The 23,351-nt window shown below is 52.4% G+C and overlaps 2 protein-coding genes across 3 annotated transcripts in view; both read left to right on the forward strand.

The window, feature by feature from the left end:
- The window catches only part of TNIK (TRAF2 and NCK interacting kinase), a 77,263-nt gene extending 72,085 nt beyond the window's left edge, over nt 1–5,178 (forward strand). For both annotated transcript variants that reach the window (XM_086468216.1, XM_086468217.1), the window contains 4 exons: nt 797–946; nt 2,146–2,305; nt 2,918–3,057; nt 4,874–5,178. In XM_086468216.1, the coding sequence (XP_086324342.1) occupies nt 797–946; nt 2,146–2,305; nt 2,918–3,057; nt 4,874–4,957 (534 nt within the window). In that variant the 3' untranslated portion in view covers nt 4,958–5,178. The remainder of the gene's footprint in view (nt 1–796; nt 947–2,145; nt 2,306–2,917; nt 3,058–4,873) is intronic.
- A 7,483-nt stretch (nt 5,179–12,661) lies between these two features.
- SLC2A2 (solute carrier family 2 member 2) lies at nt 12,662–22,826 on the forward strand. Its single transcript, XM_086468744.1, has 11 exons — nt 12,662–12,694; nt 13,417–13,512; nt 14,037–14,311; nt 14,836–14,960; nt 15,735–15,850; nt 17,053–17,215; nt 18,001–18,188; nt 19,268–19,372; nt 21,291–21,392; nt 22,242–22,445; nt 22,635–22,826. Exons 1-11 carry the CDS (start codon nt 12,662–12,664, stop codon nt 22,824–22,826), a joined length of 1,599 nt encoding a protein of 532 aa, XP_086324870.1.
- Nucleotides 22,827–23,351: the final 525 nt, after the last annotated feature.

Below are 23,351 nucleotides of genomic sequence, written 5' to 3' on the forward strand. Positions count from 1 at the left end.
ACATGGAGGGCTCGGCAGCATTAAAATGCCTTGGGATCCCGCTTCCGTGGGCTCTGATGAGGATGCTGGTTAGTGCTCCTGGTGCTGCTTCTCCAGTCTGGAGGGGCTGAGCATCCTTTCCTTGCCTTATAGTCAGGGATCTGCTGAGAGAGTGGGAATTACCACCCACTGATTTTCCCTGTCAGGAGTCGGAGTGCTCTTTCCACAGAGTGCCAGGAGCCCTTTTCTCTCCCTGGGGGTGTTTCACCCTCCTGCTGAGGACCTAAGCCATGGAGAGATACTCTGTCCTGGATCGGTCCATGCCAGGGAGCTGGTCCCAGGCTGCATCCAGCAGGTTAGATTGAGCAGCCAAAAGTAGGTCTTTGGTGATCTGACTCATTTCAGCTGCCCAAGCAGGAGCGGTGATCCCTGCCGAGAGGGGAGGTGGGTGGTCACAGCTCTCTGCAGACTTTGCTCCTGTACCCAGAGCAGCACCAGCACCGGGGCTCCCCGTGTGCTGGCTGTAGGCACGCTCATGTAAAATTGAGCTGTCGCCTTCCTTGAGAGACCACATCCTCAGGCTCCTGGGAGGAGAGCGCTGTGCTTGGCAAGGGTGAGCACTTACCTGCTGGGATGGCTGGAGCGAGTGGGTAATACTCTCTGAGGCATCTGACGTAGGAGCAGAGAGACAGGAATGTAAATAACCACGTATTTAGTAGGAAACACAGTCAAACAAATACGATTTCAAAACTGTATCAGGCCGCTGCTACGGAGATTTGTTGGTCTTCTGCGATACTCACGGAAGGGATTATAAAAGTCTTTTGCAGATCTCCAGCACAAGCCGTTGCTCGTGGATCTCACTGTAGAAGAGGGTCAGAGACTCAAGGTTATCTTTGGATCACACACTGGTTTCCACGTGATTGATGTAGATTCCGGGAACTCCTACGATATCTATATACCATCTCACGTGAGTACACGGGGGAGGCGCTGCTGCATGATTAACTCAGGTCACCAGCAAGGTTTGGACAGGTTCTCAGTGGCTTAGAAATGGTGACATCTTGCCACAGGTATGACATTCTCCGGTGCCATCCTCACTGGTACCTGCTTCAAGAGGACTCGGAGGTATCACGTACTTCATGTTCATTATTCGCACGGGCTGTTTCTGTCCTCGTGCCCCAGCAGTCGGGTTTAAGGTTGCCGTGTCCCACAGAAAGGAGAATCTGCCTGTGTGCTGCGTGGAGCAGTAACAGAGCAATCTGTAGGGCAAGATGCTGTGAAACCAGGTTCTTGGTGGTTGGACAACACAGACCCACCAAGAGCTGGATGCCCAGCGCACTGTCCCACTGCGTGGTGTCCCAGATGTGCTCACCAGCGCTTGTTCTTGGCGAGGCAGCACAGTTTGCCCAGGTGAAGGTTGCAGGTTCAGGGTGGCCCAAATCTCAGTAAGCCTGCTGCTTGAATCTCCCAGACCCCCTGACAGGCAGGGACTCGCCACAGGACCTCTCTCAGGTCCATCAGCTATTTCAAGGGAAAATCAGTGCCACAAAAAGTGCTGTCGATGAGGATTTTCTTGTTGGCTCATTTAAGCTTCGTCTAACTTGTCCAGGAGAAACCGTGTCACTAATCAAATCTAGGAGCTGCTGATTCTGATCCCAGCAGCAGAGACTCCTCTGGGAGAGCTGGCAAGGAGCGTAGGGAGAAATACTGGGACAGTTCGGGATGGTTTTGTGTTGTCTGAGCTATGGAAGGGCAGACATGGGTGGAAAGTCGCCGTAGCTGCTCTTCGAGCTAGAGACTAATTGCTAAAAAATGGGAATATTTCCTCCCTAGGGCTACCTGTAAAATTCTGGGGTTATTTGCCTGAATTTGAATAGGAGTCACTTACTTGTGTTACAGCCAAGGGTCAGCCGTGAGTCTTGGGGCCATGTATGTTGTGATGAAGGTGTTTATCCTTGATGTATCAGACAGCTTTCATGGTAGGGTAAACATGACAGTTTATTCCCCTTCCAGCTTATCTCTGAAAGCCAGTGCCTGTTGGGTGAATGGAGGGAGGGGTTTGTTCTCAGGTCGGTTCGGGGTTTTGTCTTTCTAAGGCTCTGCTCCCTTCCCCCTACCCCTTCCTCCGTTCAATGTAATTCTGACTTTCAGGGTTTATTTTAACTGCAGATTCAGGGCAATATTACTCCTCACGCCATTGTCATCCTGCCTAAAACGGACGGGATGGAGATGCTTGTGTGCTATGAGGATGAGGGCGTCTATGTGAACACCTACGGCCGGATAACTAAAGACGTGGTGCTGCAGTGGGGAGAAATGCCTACTTCTGTGGGTAGGTCAGCCCTTCCTCTTCACCTGCTTAAAATACAAGTGACAAGTAAGATGAGGAGTCAAGAACGCTGAGATGGAGTTATTTGGGCTTTTGTTTATCAAAGGAGATTTCTCTCAGCCAGATAAGAGATGCAATTGCTAATTTTCTACCGTTTGGTCCTCCATAATAAAAGCAAGTGACTGCTTGAAGATTTGAGCTCCAGTTTATCTTTAAGTATAAGATAATAGAAGCTGTTGCATTGGTGGGATTCTGTGTTGAGTGGAAGAGGGGCTGGGTGTAGAGCTGGGAGCACATGGGTTGGCTCTTGTGGCTCTGCTGTTGCTCAGCTCCACGACCCGTGGAGGCAAGCCACTGCCCGGCTCCTCACCCGCAGGAATCGGAAGAAGTGATACTACTTCTGTTTAAATTCCTCAGCAATTTTGGATGAAAAGTGCTCTGTAATGGCTACCACCCCTGTGGGCACGTGCCCAGCCTCCTGGGCCTCCGGCAGTCAGAGCTCTGCCGTGGATCTACGTAGGCTTTGAATAACAGCTGATGAGAGCTTTTCTGCCCGTTGCGTAATACTTAGCTCGACGCACGTTGTAACACCTACCACACGCTTCTTTTTGACAGCCTACATTCATTCCAATCAAATAATGGGCTGGGGAGAGAAAGCTATTGAAATCCGGTCAGTGGAGACGGGACATTTGGATGGAGTATTTATGCACAAGCGAGCTCAAAGGTTAAAGTTTCTATGTGAAAGAAATGATAAGGTAAGTCCACTTCAGAGCCTGTGTCCGTGCTTTAAGCTACAAGCTACTTTTAGACTTTAAGTCCGGTTTATCTTGAGGTTAATGATTAATCTGAAGGTCCTGTTTAATAAGCAGTGCCCATACACCCACTCCCATTTCATTCTCTCCGGCGGAGGCAGCCCTCAGCCCGTGGTGGGAAGATCTGCTGTGACTTGGCTTGACTTTCTCCCGAGTCTTGCATCTAAACTTTTTAACTGTTGGGGCTGCCGAGTAAACTCTGCAGAAGTGGAGAGAAATGGTAGCCGTAAGGATGCGTGAGTGACCCTGATTTGGGCTCTCGTGCATTTGTAGATGCTTTTTGTTGCATTTTACGTATTTTCTCCGTGGAGCCCCATCTTTTTCTGTGGGCAGCACTGACAAATACTGCTCTGGAGGGTCACCAGCGTGGCACGGGGAATGCAGCTGTCGTGTAGGTGACCCCTGCCACGGGGGTTGCTGATGGCGAAGGGGTGCAGGGAACGAGGGAAGGAGAAATTGCTGGAGGAGAAGGAATATCTGCATGGAAGAGATGGTCGAATGCCGAGGTCCGTTTCTGCTCGTGGCGTTTCCTCACCTCGCAAGGTTTCACCGTGATAAACGAGGACCGTGCAGCAGGGAGTTCTTTTGTACCAAGCACCATCACGAAACACGTGAAGCGACTGATTGCTCTGTCCCCAGCGCAGGGTTTAATAACGTGCAATAAATAAGGTTTGAGGCCACGACCAGTTTACTGAGCGGCCGCTCGTTAGGCGAGCGTTGCCCTACCCGTTGCATGGAGCGAGGCTGGAGCTCGGCAGGAAAAATGGGTCCTAACCTTGCAGTTGAGTACACCATGGGAAGCTGCCCAAAAAGCTGAATTTAAATTGCCCAAATATCCCTAGTTTGCTTTTTTCCCTAACTTTTGAGTACTTGACTCTGCAGATTTTATGCTGTTTTGCTCCCATCAATTGCTTTTTTTTTTTTCCCTTTTCTAAGAAAACTGGAAAAAACCCCACCTCAGTCTTTCTAAAATACTGGAACCAACTGATCACTGATGGGTTTGAAATACCAAACCCAGATGTTTCTCTTTCAATGAAAGACATGTGAAGATTGAATAATTTTTTTGGTTTTAAAAAGGACAGAGGCCTCAGATTGTCCCCTTCAACATTTGCAAATTATAGCTTACTTACTTTTTAAGACTTCCATTGGGGTCAAATGCTGGTGGATCCTCATAGAAGCACCAAAAATCGTGTTCTTCGTGCAGAGTCCTGATACGTTTCTGTGCTTTGAGCATATTGAAGGAAAGCAGATTTCCCGAGCTTTACTTTCAGGAACAGCTGAAATACCAGGACTCAACTTTTATGAAGAAAACCATTTCAAACCGGGGCAGATATTGACCCAGATGGTTAAAGTTCAGCAAGACCCAAACCTCTGACGGCAGCCTTATTAATATTGCGCCATAAATGTTGTTGTGGCAGTAAAATGTGATAAACTTCGTATTTTTAAGGCGTTCCAAACCTTGTTCTCTTTGGTAGTGATAGAGAGGGAGGTTTTATTACTGTGTTTACTAATACGTGGTTCAATTTGACCCGAGCCTGGCATGGCTTAGCGCCGGCCCCTGAGCTCCGTGGAAAACTGAGAACCAGGCAATGGATCCACTAAAATTTCTGGAGAAAAGGAGCAGGAAGGGAGGTTTAGGCAGAGGGAGCCACGGGGTGTTGGGGCAGCTCCTGCTTTCCTTGCTCACCGAGGCAATTAACAGACTTTTGCTTACAATAATAAAAATTATTCATAAGGGCTTTTTTTTGCTTCCAAACAGGTATTTTTTGCATCGGTGAGATCCGGAGGAAGCAGCCAAGTGTTTTTCATGACCCTCAACAGAAACTCCATGATGAACTGGTAACAGAGGAGCACTTGGCACTCACCGCGATGGCATTATTTCTAATTTAAAGGACATTGAACACGTGGACTAACACTGTAGAGGCAGATGCGGAGGACCCCGAGCAACACCGCTCCCCCGGCGCCGTCAGCCCTGGGGCGGGGGCTGCGGGCAGGGATGGACTTTCGCGCTTGGACCCCCCGAGGTCTCCTGATTACGCTGTGTTATAGTGGGTTATGAGTTTTCCTTTATTTTATTCTATTTTTTTTTTTTAATTTTACTTTTTCTTTGTCCCCTACTTTGTAAGAACGGGGAAAGAAACAGTGTCAAAAAGTCTGTTTTTAATTCTGTCTGCCTGCTAGCATCAAATATATAGTATGTTGTAAAGTTACCAATTAAATCTGGTGAGAGACAGCACAATAAATGTACCTTTTATCTTTGTGATGAAGGCCATAACCATATAGCTGGGCAATTTTAGGAATCTTTTGCCTTCACCAACATTTACATGTTGCTTTTGGCAGCAACGGCTTAACGGATTTTTAAAGAAGAGAAAAAATAATAGGTTTTTTTCCCCTCTTTTGGGAAATGGATTTTAAATGGCTAAACTACTAGCCTTAGACTAATAAAAATCAGCTACCATTTTTGTCAAGTCTGTCAATCCATATTTCTATATGGATCTTCACATAATGGTGTGTCTTGATAGGGACAGAGGTGCCATTTGTTGTTGCTCCGGAGGTGCCCGCCTGCCCCGGGGCTTGGCCGTGGGCGCGGGGACAGGGGATCGGAGGAGGAGGAGGAGAGGACGGCGGAGCGGTCGGAGGAGCCCCGCGCTCGCCCCCGAGGCGGGATTTGTGGCCGCAGATGGCTCCCGGGATGCCGCGGGCGCCGGACCCCGATGCCGGCGCGAGCTGTGGGTGCTCGTCGCCCCCCGCCCTGAGCCCGGAGCCGGGTGCTGGCGTGCGGAGGCAGCCGGTGTGGGGACGGGGACCGAGAAACGAGCTGCCCCGTCCCCCGCGTTGCTGGATTGGGCTTGTAAAGAGCTTAAAAAAAAAAATATATATGTGTGGTTTCTTTGGCCAAGGGTCTGAATCTCTACTCGTTGTCCACCCCCTCCGCTCCCTAGGAATTACCCAACATACAGTGGAAGAGAACATCTGTGCCGAACCGTGTGTGTGTGTTTAGTTCAGGTTGAATCGTGTCCTTATAAACTCTGCTCAGTTGATTTCCGTTTTCGGTGCGTATCTGGGGTTTTCTTTCTCAGTAGCTGCAAGCATGGCCGCCTGTGGTGTTGGGGTGTCGCATAACAAGGTCTGTGTTGCTGGTTTTAACCTACCTCGTTTCGGTTGGGGTTTGTTTTTTTCGTTTGGTTTCTTTTTTTTTTTTTTTTTCTTTTTCTTTTTTTTTTTTCCGTTCCGCTGTCGATCACAGCGCTGTTACCTCCAGCGACATATAGAGAGCTTAACTGGCAATCTTGGTGTACTCAGTAACGATGGCTTTATTAAAAAATGATTAAATCAACAGGACTTGGTCAAACTTGAATCTTTACGGAGGGTAAGAGGCGTCGCGGGGCGGCGGGGACGGGACGGGATGGGCCACCCTCGCCCGCAGCATCCCGCGGGCAGCGGTACCCGCACGGGCAGGGCATCGCGGTTCGGTGCCGGCAGGACACGGCGCCCAGAGGAGCCATGAGGTTGTTTTGTGGGTGCCTTCTGCACCCTGCCCAGCGCCTGGCTGAGCGCCCTGCGAGGTGTAGGGCCGGCCCTAAGACCACCAGACTGGAGTGAAAACCCCCTACAAGTCCCATCACGGACACTGATTGCCACCAGCTCTTTATATTTTCACTGTGGTTAAAATATAAATGAAATCAAGCCCCGAGCTTTTTGTTATGTTGCAAACCGATAACTGGTTTGGGGGTTTTTTGTCCCCCTTGAGGTGATGAATACACAGCTTTGGATGGTTGGTCTTGTTGTTGTGGGTTTTGGGGTACAGTGACAAATAGAAGGGAATTGTTCTGCTTAAACATAAGGTAGTTTGTGAGTGTATTTTTTTAAATCTTAGAGTCATTTGAAACAAAAATCCTGAGAAACCAATGTTAATGTAGTCTTGTCTACGGACTGCGTACACGGTCGTGCCGTAGAGCGAACACATTTCTGGTGCCAGCCACAATAAAACACAGAGCTTCAACCGTGCCTGTTATGTTTTGGGAAATAAAACCTGGGGCGTTAACCGTGAGGAGGCCATGAAAGTAAAGTGGCTTTTCAGGGCTCCAAGTCGATGCCCTTTGCCTGGAGGGCCTCGGGAATGCGGCGGTTTTGGGCAGGATGAGTGCGGGGGGACGGGGCATGTCGCCTGCGATGCTCCCTGGCAGCGAGCAGCGGCTGAGGGATGTCTCGATGGACCATCACCACCTGAAAACTGCTCTTCTACAAAATCAGCCCATGATTATTATAAAGACATGCTTTCCCCTCCAAATATTCCTAGCTTTGATTTGCTTGTCTTTTGTTGTAAGTAAAATAGACCTGTGGTTGATCAATGCCATCAGAAACTACTTAATTTTAGTGTTTAAAGAAAGGAAACCTGGGGCTGCTTTTAAAATCCTCCTTCTGGGAGTTTTTACCTAGGAAAGGAAACTTACTTGTTCAGCTGAGCAGTGCTGCAGGAGGAAAAAGAGAAATAACGTCTGCGCGTGCAGGAGTCACTTGAGCCTGTTGCAGATTCGATTATTTACAGAGTTGCTGTGAAATCCTGCATGAACCTCAGGGGCGAGCCGTGCCCTCCGTGGTCAATGAAATAAGAGCCCCGAGAGCTGGCCTGAGGCTGCTGGTTACCCCCCGGCACGCTGCAGACCCCGGGGAGATGCTGGGTACCACTGCCAAGGTAAAGGATGCTCAGAGGTAAGGCTGTGGCAGCTGCTCGTGGGAACTGAATGTTTTCAAGCCGGTTTCAGAACGATTATCAAATGGCATTTTTCTTGTTGCGAGATGGTTTGGGCATTGATCACGTTACGTGTTTTGGCCCAGAAGGGGCTCAAGGTGACCCTGGCCCCAGCCCCAGAGCTGGGCGGGTTGCTGGAAATGGTTGAAGTTGTCGTGCTGCAATTCCTTGTCTCGACCTCAGCCCACGCAGGTCCAGAGCTGCTTGTGTCCCAGTTTGCGCGTTGACGCTGCGTCGTCGGGGCCAGCGTGAGCATCGCTAGGGGAGCAGCAGCGGGGACTGAATCTGCCTGGCCCTGAAGGCGGGGGGTGGAGCTCCGGACCATCCCGTGCCTGTGCCCAGGACGATCAGCCACCCTCCTGGGGTCACGGCTGCCGTTCAGGAGATGCAGCAGAGGTGCTCTCAGCAGTAAGGATGCGGTTCAAGGCGTAGGACCCCTGTCGCAGCCGCCGCATCCCTGCGGCGCGTGGACAGCCCTGCAGAGCTGCCGCGTCTCTCCGCTGTCACGACCTACCGCAGAAGAGGTTTCCTGGGTTTGCTTCCCCGTTTTTCTTGGCTGGGAGATGCTGCATCACCCAGAGCTGGGGAGGCGGGAAGGGCCCCATCAAGCTCCCTTGGTTTGATGCTACTGGTTTTTGCTGGAAGGGTACGAGGCCAACACGCTGGTGTCTTTACAGCTGTGTTGTAAATGCACCGAATTCTCCCTCTCAAATGTGTTTTGTCAGGCTGAAGCCCCCGTCCCACGGGTGGCCCCAGCACTGATGCCTGCCCCGGCTGCTGTGCGTACAGAGAGAAAAACCGAACACACATCGCATTCCTTTTGTGCCAGCCTCTGCTGTGCCTCCCAGCAGCCTGCTCTTACCTGGAGAGTCACAGCCTTATGGTCTGTATCTTCCCTTCTTTTTGTTTCAGTTTTTCTTTTTTTTTTTTTTTTTTTTTCCCTTTTAACATCAAAGCTGCTTCTGAATGACCCAAAGGCAGTAAAACGGGTGTGCAAATTACCCCAGCTGCAGAGACAGCCAGCTGTCCTTAGGGAATCTTTAAATTCCTTTCACTGATGCGACAGCATGGTTAATCGTTCAAAAGCAAAGCCCAACCGTAAACTTTAACCCATTGCTTTTATCACTTCGCATTAGGCTCAGCAACAACACCAGTCCCAGCAGATGCAACATACAGTGGGCAAGCAGCACGGCAGTACTGCATAGCAGAAACATTACACGTCGTTATTACGCTTCGTTACGAAGCGGCACGCGTAGCACTAAAGCCAGAGCTGTTGTTGGCAAATAATGTAAACGATGCCCATCAGGAAACGGCAAGATTCATGCTCTGAGGAGCAGTCACCCAGGGCAAGGGGCTGGGTGCTGTTTGGGATTCCTGGCGTTTAGGTATTTTGCACACTCGGGCGTACAGAAGCTGCGAGAGCAGTTTGGAGCAGCTTCTTGCCGGGAGCCCTGGAGAAAAGCCACAAAACCCTACGGCACTGGCTGGAGTGCTGACAGGGGTGCCGTGTGTGCTGCTGGCCTGAAAGCAGTGAAATTGGTATTTCTACAGCGCTCTACCTGGGAATGGCAGCGCTGCCCTCAGTCTGGGGTCACCTCGACCCACGGCAGCGCTCAGCCACGCACGCGGAGACCCGTGTTTTGCCATCTGCATGTTCCACCTCTACATCACACCACGTTCCCTGAATTATTGCAGGATGAATCAGTCTGGCTGAGCTGCTCCCGTTGCCCTGGCAAGGAAAGCCCCGTGTGTACGAGGGGACAAGGCGGGATCTGAGCTGACCGAATGCTCTCATCACCTTCACACATATTTATTTATTTAATTAATGAATTATTCTGAGGCTTCCTGTGGTTTTGCGTATCACTTTTTACCCAGCAGCGGTAGGAACCAGGTGACAAGCTGAGCAGCTCGGCTGGCATCAGCCTGGTGGGTGGCTGGGTGGCTGCTGCAGCCTAGACTGGGGCAGCTCCCGCCAGCACACAAGGTGGGCTGGGCTGCTCGAAGTGGGGTGCGGATGGTCCCATGCAGCCCCGTGAAGCACCCATGGTCACCCTCAGACCTGCTCAAAGATCATCTGAACACGGACAAGAGAAAGTACAAACAAGCCCCGGGCTGGCAAACCTGGGGTCCCAGCGGCGAGGATGAGGACGGCGGGGCTGGCTCCCCAGGGAAGATGCTGCCTCCGCTTTGATCCCCGTGCCCTTGGTTAAAGCACTTCGCTGCTGCCTGGCGAGGCTCGCCGGCCGTGGGACGGGTTAGTGCTGCTCCTGAGCTGCGCTGTGCTTGTACCTGCACCCTACGGGCTGGTCCCCCAGCCGGCTGTCACCCACGGTTTGATGGGCTGGTCACCCATCCTGGTGGAGCGGGGCCCTGGTGCTTTCCCAGGTAGGAACGTTGGGCTTCAGTCTTCCGAGCGAACAGTCAAGGTGCGATGCTCTGATGGCCCTTTTGGGAAGTGACGGCAGCGGGAGGCAGATTGAGACACCCATCCTTCCCATCCCTGAGCCACGGGCTGGCCTCTGCTGATCGGTGCATCTGCATCCAGACCCCCGGTCAGAAAATCACGGGGGCTTGAATCTGTGTCCCTGCGAGCTAAATAAACTGCCCGGGGGCAAGGCTCCTGAGGAGCGTGTCACAGCCCTGCTGGCATGGCTGGGGGCTCTAAGGGTGAGGTGAGGCAGCCTCAGGCACCGGCTCGAAGCATCCAGCCCGGCAGGGAGGGTAAGAGGGTCCAGGGAAAGGATGGGAGAGCCCCGGGATAACTTCGTGCCTTTTGCCAACAGACGTGGCGGAGGGAGGCGGGTGGCCGTGGGGCTTCCAGCCTTTGGCATCCACGGTTTCCATGGAAGTTGGGGGGTGCTCCTGGGGAGGTGACTGATGCTCACCCATGCCTCCCCACCCCTGCCCCGGCTGCTCTCTCTGCACCCCCTCCCTGGGAAGCCCTATTGAGGGAGGGTTCTGCTCTGTGAGCAGCAGCTGGGGGGGGGGGGAACACGAGAGGCTACAAGGCACAGAAAGGCCACCCTGCTCTCTCCTTTCGGTACGGAGAGGGCCTTTGCCCCCTCCAACTGCCTCCCGGAGGCTGGGAAAAGTAGGGGGGGAAAGCACCATCCTCCACCCGCCAGGCCCCTGGGATGGGATGGGATGGGATGGGATGGGATGGGATGGGGAGGCAGAGGGGCACGTCAGTCCTGGCCAGGAGTTTCACAGTGCCCGAGGGTTTCAGTTTGGGATATTGGGTCAGGGCTCTCATTTGTTTTCTGATCCAAACTTGAGCTGCCTGTTATGTGTCTAATCCTGCCAGCCCCCCCAGCGTGGAGGCATTTAACCGCAATGCAAAGAAACGTCGCTTGTAAATGCCTGGGTATCCACGCACGGCGAGCAAACAAAACGCGATGGGCAAAGATCTCACCTGGGAGGGCAAATATTGGGGAAAACTTCAAAAAGCTCAGCCTCGGCACCCTCCCCCTTGCAGCTACGCCAGCCCGAGAGGGGAATGCAGGTGCTGCGACTGGAATCAATGCCTGCATTAATGCAATGAACTTTTCTCCTCCAGTTAAAGTTTTACTTTACTGGAGGAGGCCAGTGCAAAGATTAGTGGTCTTACGCTCATCTTTTTTTTTTTTCTCTTCCTCTGTAGAAAGTACATTTTGTGCCCGTGTGAAGCCTGGCTGACTGAGAGCATCATCCAACTTGGCTGCTGACCCATCAGGGGCTTATCTGGAAGGTAATGGCATTGATCAGCATTAATCACCTTCTCGGCTGAGTCAGACTTTGGCGTGTCCCCTACGGATGCCGCCACCCACCCTGGCCCTGCGGCTCCTCTCGCTAACGACATCAAGGACAGCGAAGCCCGAAGCCCGAGCGAGACCAGCTCAGACCAGCTTTTGCAGATGTGCAAAGTTCATGACCACCGAGTGAGCCCAGCCAAAGGGCTACGGTATTTGGCAGCATCAGTAGTATTTGCTACCACCAGCAATACTTGCTGCCATCGGCAATATTTGGCAGCGCAGCAATCAGCTGGTGGTGCTGAAAAGCTCACTGATCGCACCGTTGTGGGCTTTTTAATGAACACGTATGTTATAGTAACGTTCTGGGTAATTTTGCTTTTATATCTCCATATAACACGTACTGGTGCCTCCTGAATGCTCAGGATACGTACAGGTGTTTGCTAGGATTACAGCTACACTCTGAGGGGGCTGTGTGCGTGCAGGTATGTATGTATATATAGAGAGAGAGACCTGTATATATCCGTATTTATATACGTTTGGCATGAATGTTATAGACACACATAAATACACTTTAAAGCAGGTGCCAACTGCTATCTAAATAAAACACTCTTAGTCATCTTCTAGCTTCTCTGCTACATATGCTGCAAGGGTTTCTTCTTCTCGTTCAGCAAGAGGTTTGTAACGAAGCGCATAAACCCAGCGCAGAAGCCAAGAAAGGTGATGAACGTCCCGAAATAGGCTGTAGCACGTAGGGACAGCCCCAAACCATTTGAATTTCCCAGGTCCGCTCTATGTCTTTGCGGGTCTCCCGTTGTTTCGTTTGTCCCCCCAAATACGGGGATTGGTAGTGGCTGCTCTGAGCCGAGCGGTGGCCGAATAACGCGTGGAAGGCTTGGGTTTCTCATTAACTCCAGAGTTGATATAGTCCCATCTCTCGGAGCACCAGCTAGTTTTGCTGCCTCCATCCCAGCCCTGCTGTCCCTCCTTCCCTGCCCAAGCTCCCACCTCGCTCCACAGCCCAGGACAGTGACTGCTCCCGGGAGGACGGCAGAGCAGCTGCAGGATGGACAAGAAAAGCAAAATGCAAGCAGAGAAGGTAACCATGGCTCGGTGGTATTTTTGTACTAGGATTTCTGCAAGAGCCCAGTGCTGAGCAATGGCATTTATCGCTTGCCGAGACCAAAACCAACCAGAAAAAAAAAAGAAATCCCCTCCCCTAATTAATTGCTCTTTGATGTCTGCATACTGACCGCGGGGGCAAGGGGGTCAAGGGCTTATTTTTTTATTTTTTAAGAGCTCCGTCAGCTCATTGGATAATTTTAACTGCGATGGAAGGAAATAACACTTGAAACAGCACTGCTGAAAAACACCATTTTGGTCATTTTTTTTTTCCCCGTAGCTCTTCTGCTTCAGCAGCGGTGCTGCCCGTGCGCTGGGGATGGGGCACGTCGCTGCGGCTGCCGTCGCTGCCGTACCGGGCAGAGCTCCCGCTCGCCGCCGGCACCGGGGCGAGGACGGGCAGCGCAGCAGGGAGAGCCCCGGCACAGATGGCTCTTTGTGGGGCAACACCGCTCTGCATTGGGGGGGGGGGGGGGGGGGGGGGGGGGGCCTGATCCTGCCCACCCCCAAGGGCTTTCCCTTCTCTTTTGGAGCCAGCCAAAGCGCCCGCGCCGCTGCAGCAGCAGCCCTGGGTGCTGCTGTCCCAGCCAGCTGGGCACTGGGGTCCCTGGGGACAGGGCTGGGGTGCAGGCCCCCCCGCCCCGGTTTTGGGCAGAGCTAGGATGACGGGGTGAGGCTGTTCTCTGCTTCCTCCCCCAGCACCTCACGGGAACGCTGGTCCTCTCCGTCTTCACCGCGGTGTTGGGCTTCTTCCAGTATGGCTACAGCCTGGGTGTCATTAACGCCCCCCAGAAGGTAAGCTGAGACCCCCCCCAAGCTGTGCACGGCCAAGGGACAAGGGCTTCAGGGCAGCCAGGGCTGGTTTGTCCCTTGCAGAAGCCCTCAGGAGGGTTCTGTCCCCTCCCCAGGCGCTATCTCCGACAGAACAAAGCCCCCATGATAAGGCAGCGGGGTGGGAAACTGGTGAGGACCACCCCCCCCCCCCGCCACCCACTCTAGCAAAAGGAGCTGGGCTCAACCCGCCGTGGCGGGTCCCTGTGCCCCGAGCGAGGGACAGCACCTCACCGCGGGTGCCGAATCCAGACGCTGCCCTCGCCCCATCCGCGGGAGGTGGGGTGGGACGAGGCGGGGGGATGCTCTGTGCCTGCCCTCGTGGTCCCTCCCCGCTGGGGGTCTGGGTGCTGGGGGAGCTGGGGGGGACCCCAAGGTTTCGCCCCTGCAGCGGTTGCGATGAAAAGCTTTTTCTGGGGCAGAAAAAAAAACCAGAACAGGAGTTGGGGGTGGTTATAGATTTGAGCTGACGGCTTTGCCCATCGCAGGTGATAGAAGCCCACTATGGGCGTGTGCTGGGCATCGCCCCCCTGGACAGACACGCCACCAACGCCTCTGGGGAGGATGGCACCGTCTCCGTCCCTGTCACGGAGCCCTGGGGTGGCACCGAGGGCACGCTCGCACCCCCGGCCGGCCCCGGCGAGGACCTCGCCACCTCCCCGCACATCCTCACCATGTACTGGTCCCTCTCCGTCTCCGTGTTCGCCGTCGGCGGCGTGGTCTCCTCCTTCACCGTGGGGTGGATCGGCGACCGGCTGGGGAGGTAAGCGGACTCTGCGCGCTGTGACTCGCGTGCCGCAGCCCGAGCCTTTTTGTTTGATTTTTTTTCCTCGAGAACCGTTTGCTCCCCATGGAAATAACGATTTGTGTTATTTCCCCCAGTCTAATGAAAAAAAAAAGAAAAAAAGCCCTCAAACCTCCAAAATACCGTGCCAACCATCACAGAGGTCTGGCTCATTAAAATTCTCCGTTATACATCAGACGTTTTACTGCAACTTTTAGCCCCTCAGACAAGCAGCTGATGAGCAGCCTTGATTAACTTCCGAATTCCCCCCTTTCTTTCCATGGCAAAAGGGAGAGGAGGGAATCTGAATGATGTTTGCACAGGATGTATAATATACTTTTAGCTACTCTGATTGCACCCCTGCCCAATATTTTTCAGTGCCTACAATTATTATTTTTCCCCGTCGTGCTGATTAAGTCACTTAATAGCTCTGAGTGTATGCCATGATGGCTGCTTTGGCTGAGAGAGGTGCCCGACCGAGCTGTGCTGCTGCCGCCTTGCAGGGTGAAAGCCATGCTGGTGGTGAACGTCCTCTCCATCGCCGGGAACCTCCTCATGGGGCTGGCGAAGTTCGGGCCATCGCACATGCTCATCATCGCCGGGAGAGCGGTCACGGGGCTGTACTGCGGTAAGTCCAGGCAGGGTCACGCATCGCAAACCAGCCCCTTAGCGCGGTGCTGGGCGCTCCAGGGCTGCAGGTTCCTCTGTTTTTTTAATCTTTTCTTTTTTTTTTTTTTAGTTTAGAAGGGGTTTCACAGGTGGGAGTCTCCTTCTTCTCCCTGTGTTTGTCCTTCTCTATCCAGGAGTATTTGGGTTGGCTCCATCATGAAGTTGGTTTATTTTACATATTCTAGAAAGGAGCAAGTCCCTCCTCTGTATCTCAAGCCTCGATCTTGGTGCTGGCTCTTGTAACAGCATGTTATTACCCATGTTATTAAACGGGTTCCCTAGACAACAGTATTATCTAGCAGATAGCACGGAGCACTGTACATAGCAAGGGTAAGATAGTAGGCAAATAATAAGGAATTACATTAGAATTACCTTAAATAACAGCTCGTTATCACTGTTACTGGTGTGCAAATGCAATACTGCGTTCTGAAGGTTCAAGGCAAGTTTTAAGAAAGCTCTTTGCTCCGTGATAACTTCTCCCAGCGGACGATCTCTGCTCCATGCTCATATGTGTGTGTCCCAAGTGTAAAGGCTTCCCAGCCTGGGGCTCTGAATCCAGGGATATCCGAGCACCTTTGCAGAGTGCGGGTGGTTCCCAGCCAGGCACGAGGGTCTTGGTGGGATGCGGGATGCAGCACATGGGCTCCATCGTCCTTTCCCGTTTGGGAAGCGGTTTCTGCTGGTTGCTGAGCGCTGATCTAGAAGAAGTGACGCCCACGTGTGCTTGGTGCAGGGCTCTCCTCCGGGCTCGTGCCGATGTATGTCAGCGAGGTCTCTCCCACGGCCCTTCGAGGAGCGCTGGGGACGTTGCACCAGCTTGCTATCGTCACGGGTATCCTCATCAGCCAGGTAAGGCGGGAAGCGCACGAGTCCAGGGATGGTATTTCAGAGATGAGCTGTACCCCGGTGATACGCTGAGGTGTCACTCACCATTCCACCCCAAAACTGAGGGAGAGTGCAAAGCAACCTGCTCTAATGGGGTTAAACTCCTACCTTGGTCCGGAGGCGTCTTAACAAGGATGGCTTCTCATGAAATAAAAAGTACTTCTGCAAACAATTTCTCCCCTCCCGTAGGAAGTTTTTGTAAGCATCTCCTCAGAGCCAGGCTGGATCCTGAACACCAGATCCTTGGTATTCAGATACTCAAAAATGGCTTCATCAGAGAAGCAGGGAGCCCAGCGTCCCCACCAGCATTGCCCAGCGTGGCAGGAGTCCCAGCTACATGACAGATGGGCACATACATGTACCAAGAACAAACACATCCAGAAAAACTTAACATAACCACAAAGTTCATCTAACCTGACTTAGCCAAAGAGTGTGGACAGACCATGGGGGAAAAAAGCTCGCCAGGTAGGTCCTGCCAGCTTCCCTGGCTGTGGGAATACAAAAAAAAAGGCTTTGCAAATTAGGGAAGGAAAAAGGTTGCAAGTACTCTGGAGCGCCTTTTTCAGTGCCATAATCACACCCTGAAGCAAAGCTCCAGTTAGCCTGTTTGCTGAGCCTCACGCTGCGCTGCGCTGCGGCCCCCCCGTGCTCAGACTGTGCTGGTGAGCAGCCGGGCAGCTGGGGCACCCCGTGCTGCGTGACCTCCCTCCACGCTCTGCCCCTTTGTGGAGTTGCTTAGGAGACCTATGGCCATAAAACCCCCATACCCTAAAAACCCAGGATAACAAGGTCTGAGGAGAAGACATTTCATCGGCTTGCCTGCGTTTGCTAGAGCTGTTTATGCAGTGGTTCTGGCCAGGCATGGATCTCCTGCCGGTGGCATGTCCCAGGGAGGACCGAGTCACCCCGGGGTGGGGAACAGGCTTGCAGAGGGTTGTCCCGCAGCACCTGTAAGCCCAAGGCTTGCTCGTGACATTTTACACTGTCTGTTCATTCCCTCCTTGTAAATGTGCATCGTAACTAAAGAAACCAAACTGTTAGGACTGAGATCCGGTGTTTGCTTCTAGTTTTCCTCCAGGTTCTCACTTCGAAACGCCATAGCGGTCCATCGCTTCCTTTTTCTAGGGTGCAAAATAAGCCATTCAAACATGCCTCAATTATTGCAGGTCCTCGGACTAGACTTTCTCCTGGGCAATGACGAGATGTGGCCCCTGCTTCTCGGCCTGTCCGGTGTGGCTGCCCTCCTGCAGTTCTTCCTGCTGTTACTGTGCCCCGAGAGCCCCCGGTACCTTTACATCAAACTGGGGAAGGTAGAGGAAGCTAAAAAAAGTAAGACACTCATTCTGGGTTTGTCTGGAGTTGTTTTTACACCGTACATAGTAGTATTCACAGAAGGGAAAGCCCAGCTGAGGGCTCACACGTGTCACCGGGTATAGTTGCTCCATCCCGCGCAGCACATTTGCAGGTGGGATTTTTGGACACTCGGGTATAGTCGCTGACGAAGGCACGCTCGCTTCTGCGCTGCTGCGGGGTGGTGTGAGCCTTAGCACGTCGCTCCTTCCCATCACAAAAATCGCATCTCGCAGATACCACCCCCAAAAACCCCACTCCGTTGGAAGGGATTTCAGGCCGGTGTAAAAAATGGCATCTTCTGGGGGGGGGACGGGACACACAGCTCATCTCGCTGTCCTCGCTGCTGTTTGCAGCTACGCAGCACATCCACTGTGGACACACCTCCCAGCACGGCCCTCCTCAGCTGGTCTCAGCCATCTCTGCGAGGAGTCAATGGCAGGACACAGCTGAAACTGAGCGAAGCTCTGAGCTGCCGCAGGATAAATTAGCTCTGGACCAGAAACCATTTAGACACGTTTGCATGGGACTAGTGAGCATTGCTGAGGGACAATTAGAGCTTTTGCAGCACTAATGTGCTCCTGCCCCTTGCCAAGCAGACGCTTTTGGGGCTTGGTGTGCCATAGGAGTCCTCAGAGCAAGAGGACGCCACTGTCCCTGTGGTTGGCTTACCCCGAGTTTTGGCTAGGGAAATTCTCGTTCTTACTCTACCCCTCATCTGCCCTTGAAAATAAAATGCCGGATCTTTTTCTTCTTTTCTTCAGGTTTGAAAAGGCTCAGAGGAAACTGTGACCCGATGAAAGAGATTGCTGAGATGGAAAAGGAAAAGCAAGAGGCTGCTAGTGAGAAGAAAGTCTCCATAAGGCAGCTTTTCACCTCTTCAAAGTACAGGCAGGCCGTCCTCGTGGCGCTGATGGTGCAGATATCTCAGCAGTTCTCAGGAATCAACGCGGTGAGTCTCCCCAAAGCTTTTTGCCTTTAAAGAAATCCACGCTGAGCATGAAAAGGCAATGCTGGCTCTGTCCGAGTCATGCAGGGGTGAAGAGAAGGCTTTCCCCTGACTGCAGTAGGCTCCTTGGCCACCACCACCAGTGCTGAAGGCAGACCTCACTGCTGAGGGGAGAAGGGTACGAGGGAGCTCAGCATGAAACCAGCTGGCGTGGCAGATCCATGCTGAGCTCTCCCACGACCCTCCTCATACCTGAGTTTGTCAGCAGTTCACTCTCTTTGACGACTACCTGCTCACCCCAGGAACCACATCATCCCTGTCTTCTAGCTACTTCTAGCTAAACAGTTTTTGCAGGACCACCTGGAATACCGAAATCACCATTTTACACCCAGAAACGTAGAATTCCCTTTTCAAAACCAGCTGAGACTCAAACTTTTGACAGTCTGGTGGCAACTTTACAAAGGTTGAGGCCTCTGGCCCACCAGCTTTCAAAACTCGAACAGCATTTCTGCCTCGCAAGGCGGAGCAGCACGCGGGGACGCCCAGCCTTGCGGGGCTGTGCCAGGGATGAGCACCCCACAGAGGCCGGCTGCCTCGGCTCGAGGCCATGCCCAGCCCCATCCACCAGCCACAGGGTCAGCCACCCAGTTACCTCCTGCCCTTAACTTCCACTAGAGAGGAATCACCTGACTCTTGGAGAGAAGGGAGAAATTTGAGTCATTCCAACATAGTGAGAATATTTTAAAATTCATGTAAGACTCGGTTATATTAATGTATTTGTCTCCAGCACTCGGTGCTGGTGATCTGCCTTTCAAGATGAAACATGGGACTACATGGAAGAAAACAGTTTTAAATGTGCAAATGCAGTAGCGCAGGAGAGGAATTTCAATGGGATTTTTAACTCCCTCAGGCTCCTTTGAAAGTTTCAGCTTAATTATTATAACAAGCCATTAAAAGTTGAAAAACTAATCATAATTAAATTACTTCACATCTCAGCCAAGTCAGTGCAACCCTTCCCTCAAGAGAACAAAAAGTTCCACCAGCCCTGTTGCCTAATCCTTCATCCTAATGTATTTTGATAGATCTTTTACTACTCTACAAACATTTTCGAGAGAGCTGGAGTTGACCAACCAGTTTATGCAACCATTGGCGTTGGAGTGGTGAACACAGTCTTCACTGTTATCTCCGTAAGTAAATACCTCTGCTCCCCAGACTACAAAAACATGTAAGCTACAACGTGTTTTTGAGACATGATTTTATCCTGGAGCTGGGGCTGGGATTTGCAGTTTTGCAGGGCTGACCCTGCACATCCTACAGGAAAAATCACTCCCTGGGCAGTCCTGTTTGAAAAACAAAGCCTTGAAATACAGCCCATTGCTATCAAACAGCGCTGCTAAACGTCTCATGAGTGGAAACTGCATCACCATGTTCAGGGAAGCTCAGCATTTCCCCCCAGAATAAAAACTGCCTTTGAGACCGAAATTCTGCAGGTCCTATTCCCCTCAGGGAGCAGGCAGGGGATTGGGGTTGCGGTGGGGAAGGCAGCAGCACACAATCTCCCTCTTCCCTGTTATCTTTCAAATTGTTTTCTGTATGTACATAGCACCTGCACGAGCGATATCCAAAGGCTATTCCACAGTAATAAAAGTAATCTAGCACCTATCCTCATTGTGTCTACGCAGCGCTCTGCAGCGATAAAAGGATGGTTCCATTTTCACAGCCTTTCCCTTCATTGGTCTCTCTCCTGAGAGTATTAACACAGCCTCTATCAGCAGGCAATTATTTTTTTAATGTGGCCATTAATATAAGAAGATCAGGAAATGCCAAGCCCATTTCCCTCACACCTCTCGAGAGACTTAGGGCGCAAAGGACTTTTACCCACCACGAAGCAAGACTAGCTGCGAGGCAGAAACACACAGGTCTTAAGAGATCTTAGACCAGCGTGCGTGAGAGAGGAGGTGAACCTGCTTTAGAGGAAGTCCATCCCAGGTCCCGTGCAGAGGAGAAAACGTGATGTTTATTGTGAAAGGAGGCATGGAGGCGCGCAGCTGGAAGAGGTCTTTCCCCAGCTTGGAGGGTCTCTTGCAGTTCGATCTCCGCCCCGGGGCTGTGGTATTTGCAGCGTGGGGCATTTGCTCCTGGCTTCTTTTAGCTACGAGCACTTAAAAATTGCCTGTATTTGTCCATAAATGACAGACCCCGATCAAAAGGCAGAAGCACTGGCAGCCGGGTGGGCCTTGGCCAGGGGAGAAGGGAGCGCAGAGGCTCGCTCTCTCTGCAACTTCGCGAGTTAGCAGGACGAGCTGCCTCCAGCAAAAAAAAAGATGGTCCCTTGGAAGCAGAAATCACATGCTGTAATGGCAGGAAAGGTTGAGCTGATGGCCAAAGGTGTCCTTTTGAGCAGAGGGGAAGGAGCCGGCAGCCTCAGGGGCTACTGCACGGTAGCTTAGGGCAGGCCCAAGGCGCTGTCCTCTGGAGTTACCTACACCCCCTCCCCGTCGGGTGAGGTGATTGGTACAGACCTAGATATCAGAAGTTGGGTGAGATGACTGGAGTCCACCAAGAGTTGCTGAGAAGATGCAAGCTAAGCCTTGTGGCTACCAGGGAAGAAAATGGAGTCTGGGAGCAACTGGAAGAAAAATCCTGACTCCAGCTGCTACACAACTACCCCTGCCCTAGGACAGGCAGGGTGCAATGGCCCGTGATGTGACTTGAATCGCGCTACATTTTGAAGGCTGCTTCCAAACTAATGCAGACCTAGTAAGTTTATTCTTCCTGGGAAAAAGAAAAAGAAAAAGAGAGAGAGAGCAAAAAAGTCAGCAATACACGTGTGGGAGCAGTGGTAAGTCCTGAGAGTTTGGAAATGCACGAGCTCTGAGTAGATGTGGTTTTGCCTTGCCCTTGGCAGGGTGGCTGCTCAGTCCGGCTCCCTAACAGCCACCGGCAGAGTTTCTGACACTCGGAAACCAGCGCATAAATCTCTACCACAAGAGCTGAAAGAGCAGGAGTGCAGCGTGGTAACAGGTTGCTTGTTGCTAACGGACCCGATCAAACCTCCTGAGAGCGGCGGTGCTGGAGACTGAGCTGCTGCACGTGTTCCTACAGGTCTTTCTGGTGGAGAAGGCGGGCAGGCGGTCCCTTTTCCTGGCTGGTTTGATGGGCATGTTAATAAGCGCCGTGGCCATGACAATTGGACTCGTGCTTCTGGTAAGGATTTCTCCACGGTTTTTTCCCCATGGTTTGCAAACAAGAGGAGACAAACCACCCTTTAAAGGGAATGCTTTGCATTTTCATCTCAGAGAAGTTCAGAAAATATTTGTCCTTAGAAGGGACAGTTCAAAGGGCCTGAGGACGTTGCATCCTTTGGCCCCTGAGATACCCCGGTGCTGCTCGAAAGGACGTGGGTCCCCTGTCCCCTCCCCGAGCCCGCTGACAACCTCAGCTCCTTACACAGCAACTGCGCCATTCCCACAGCATAATCCCGTGCCTGCTAAGAAAACCCAGGGCATACCTCCACGTGCAAACAGGGCCCGCCCTAAACCCTCAACCTGCATCTCCCTGGCTTGGTGCAGGGATGCTACGCTAGCATCTTGTCATAAAAAAAAAGGGACAAATTATTCTTTCTGACACCCAGGAGAGGGGTCAGGCTGTGAGACAGGAGGCAAACCAGGCAGATGATGGAGCCAGCCCTCATCAAAGTCAGTCCAAACCACTGCTGCAAGCCCCTGTCAAGATGTAAAACCAAGTAAAGGGTGGCCTCCTTTACTGAACACCCTGGTTACTGAAGGCAACACCCTTTTGCTTCTTCCTGGCCATGCAGCAGGCAAGGAGAGGGCTCGAAGGTACAGCTGAGCTGATAGCTGTGAGCTCCAACACCCCTCTGCAAGCACCACACACCCAGCCAGCACCTGGCACACGAGTTTAGGGCTTTAATTATTCACGTCCAGTCCCCACTTGTCTGCAAAGAAAGAAATTTCTGAAAAAGAAGGCTAATTAATTAGTGATAATTAATGAGAGTCATGTTGGAGCTGTAACACCAAGCACACCCTCTTGCAGAGCCAGTTTGCCTGGATGAGCTACCTCAGCATGGTCGCAATCTTCCTCTTCGTCATCTTCTTTGAAGTCGGGCCCGGGCCCATTCCCTGGTTTATCGTAGCCGAACTGTTCAGCCAAGGCCCGCGCCCCGCCGCCATTGCCGTTGCCGGCTTCTGCAACTGGGCCTGCAACTTCATCGTGGGAATGTGTTTCCAGTACATAGCGGTAAGAAATCCCTCTAAAACCGTACAAAAAAACGGTGACTCCACTGTTGGGCTCCCGACGTGGACGTGCCTCCCAGATCTCCATCCCCAAGCCCCTCTGGGCACCTCAGCCCCCGCCCTGGGTAGGAAGGGGAAGCCATCCCTGCAGTGCTGATGGTGGTGTCCCCTGTTCTCACTTGCCCCACTGCAGGATCTATGTGGACCGTACGTGTTTGCCATCTTCGCGGCTCTGCTTCTGGTCTTCTTTCTGTTTGCGTACTTCAAAGTACCGGAGACGAAAGGAAAGTCCTTTGAGGAGATCGCAGCTGTGTTCCGCCGCAAGAAGTTCCCAGCCAAAGCCATGACTGAGCTGGAAGACCTGCACGGCAGTGAGGAGGCATAGGCATCACCACGCACCCAGGAAGGAGGGACTGAGCATGGACCTATGGACCTCCTTCAGGAGGGAAGAACATTGGGCAAAAGTCTCACTTCACAAAAACCTTGCAGCTGGCAGACCAGGAGGACCCATCCATGGGGTGCCTTCTGGCTGCGGCGGCTCCACCTCTGAGCCGCAGGTGCTAACCTGGCGTTTTACTCTGAAATACTCAGTACGACTGGGCTGCAGGAAGAGCCAGGGAAAGGATGGGAGGAATATGTTACCTGTGTGTCTCCATGCCCCACTGGAAGAGCCCAGTGGGATGATGATCCTACTAGCTGGCAAAGCATTACGTTGAACAGGGTCGTCACTCAGCTGGAATGAAGGAAAGAGGGGTCAGCTGACGCTGTAGCCTCGTGTTTTCACCATTTTGTCCCACACTGGCTGCTTCCTTCTGGCGAGTGAGCTGAGGCCTTGGGAAACCAACTGCTTGTGCAGTTGTGCCACCAGCACACAGCACTGATCACCTGAGGTGCCACGGAAAACCGACTG

Source organism: Leptosomus discolor, chromosome 7 (assembly GCF_034619465.1).
Source record: "Leptosomus discolor isolate bLepDis1 chromosome 7, bLepDis1.hap2, whole genome shotgun sequence".
Lineage (NCBI taxonomy): Eukaryota > Metazoa > Chordata > Aves > Leptosomiformes > Leptosomidae > Leptosomus > Leptosomus discolor.

Bases quoted from the DNA above. Each gene is read 5' to 3' on its own strand.
- SLC2A2 (XM_086468744.1), top strand. From the start codon at position 12,662: ATGGACAAGAAAAGCAAAATGCAAGCAGAGAAG. The intron at 17,216-18,000 runs GTAAGACACTCA...TCTTTTCTTCAG, and splicing joins GGTAGAGGAAGCTAAAAAAA to GTTTGAAAAGGCTCAGAGGA. The intron at 18,189-19,267 runs GTGAGTCTCCCC...GTATTTTGATAG, and splicing joins AGTTCTCAGGAATCAACGCG to ATCTTTTACTACTCTACAAA.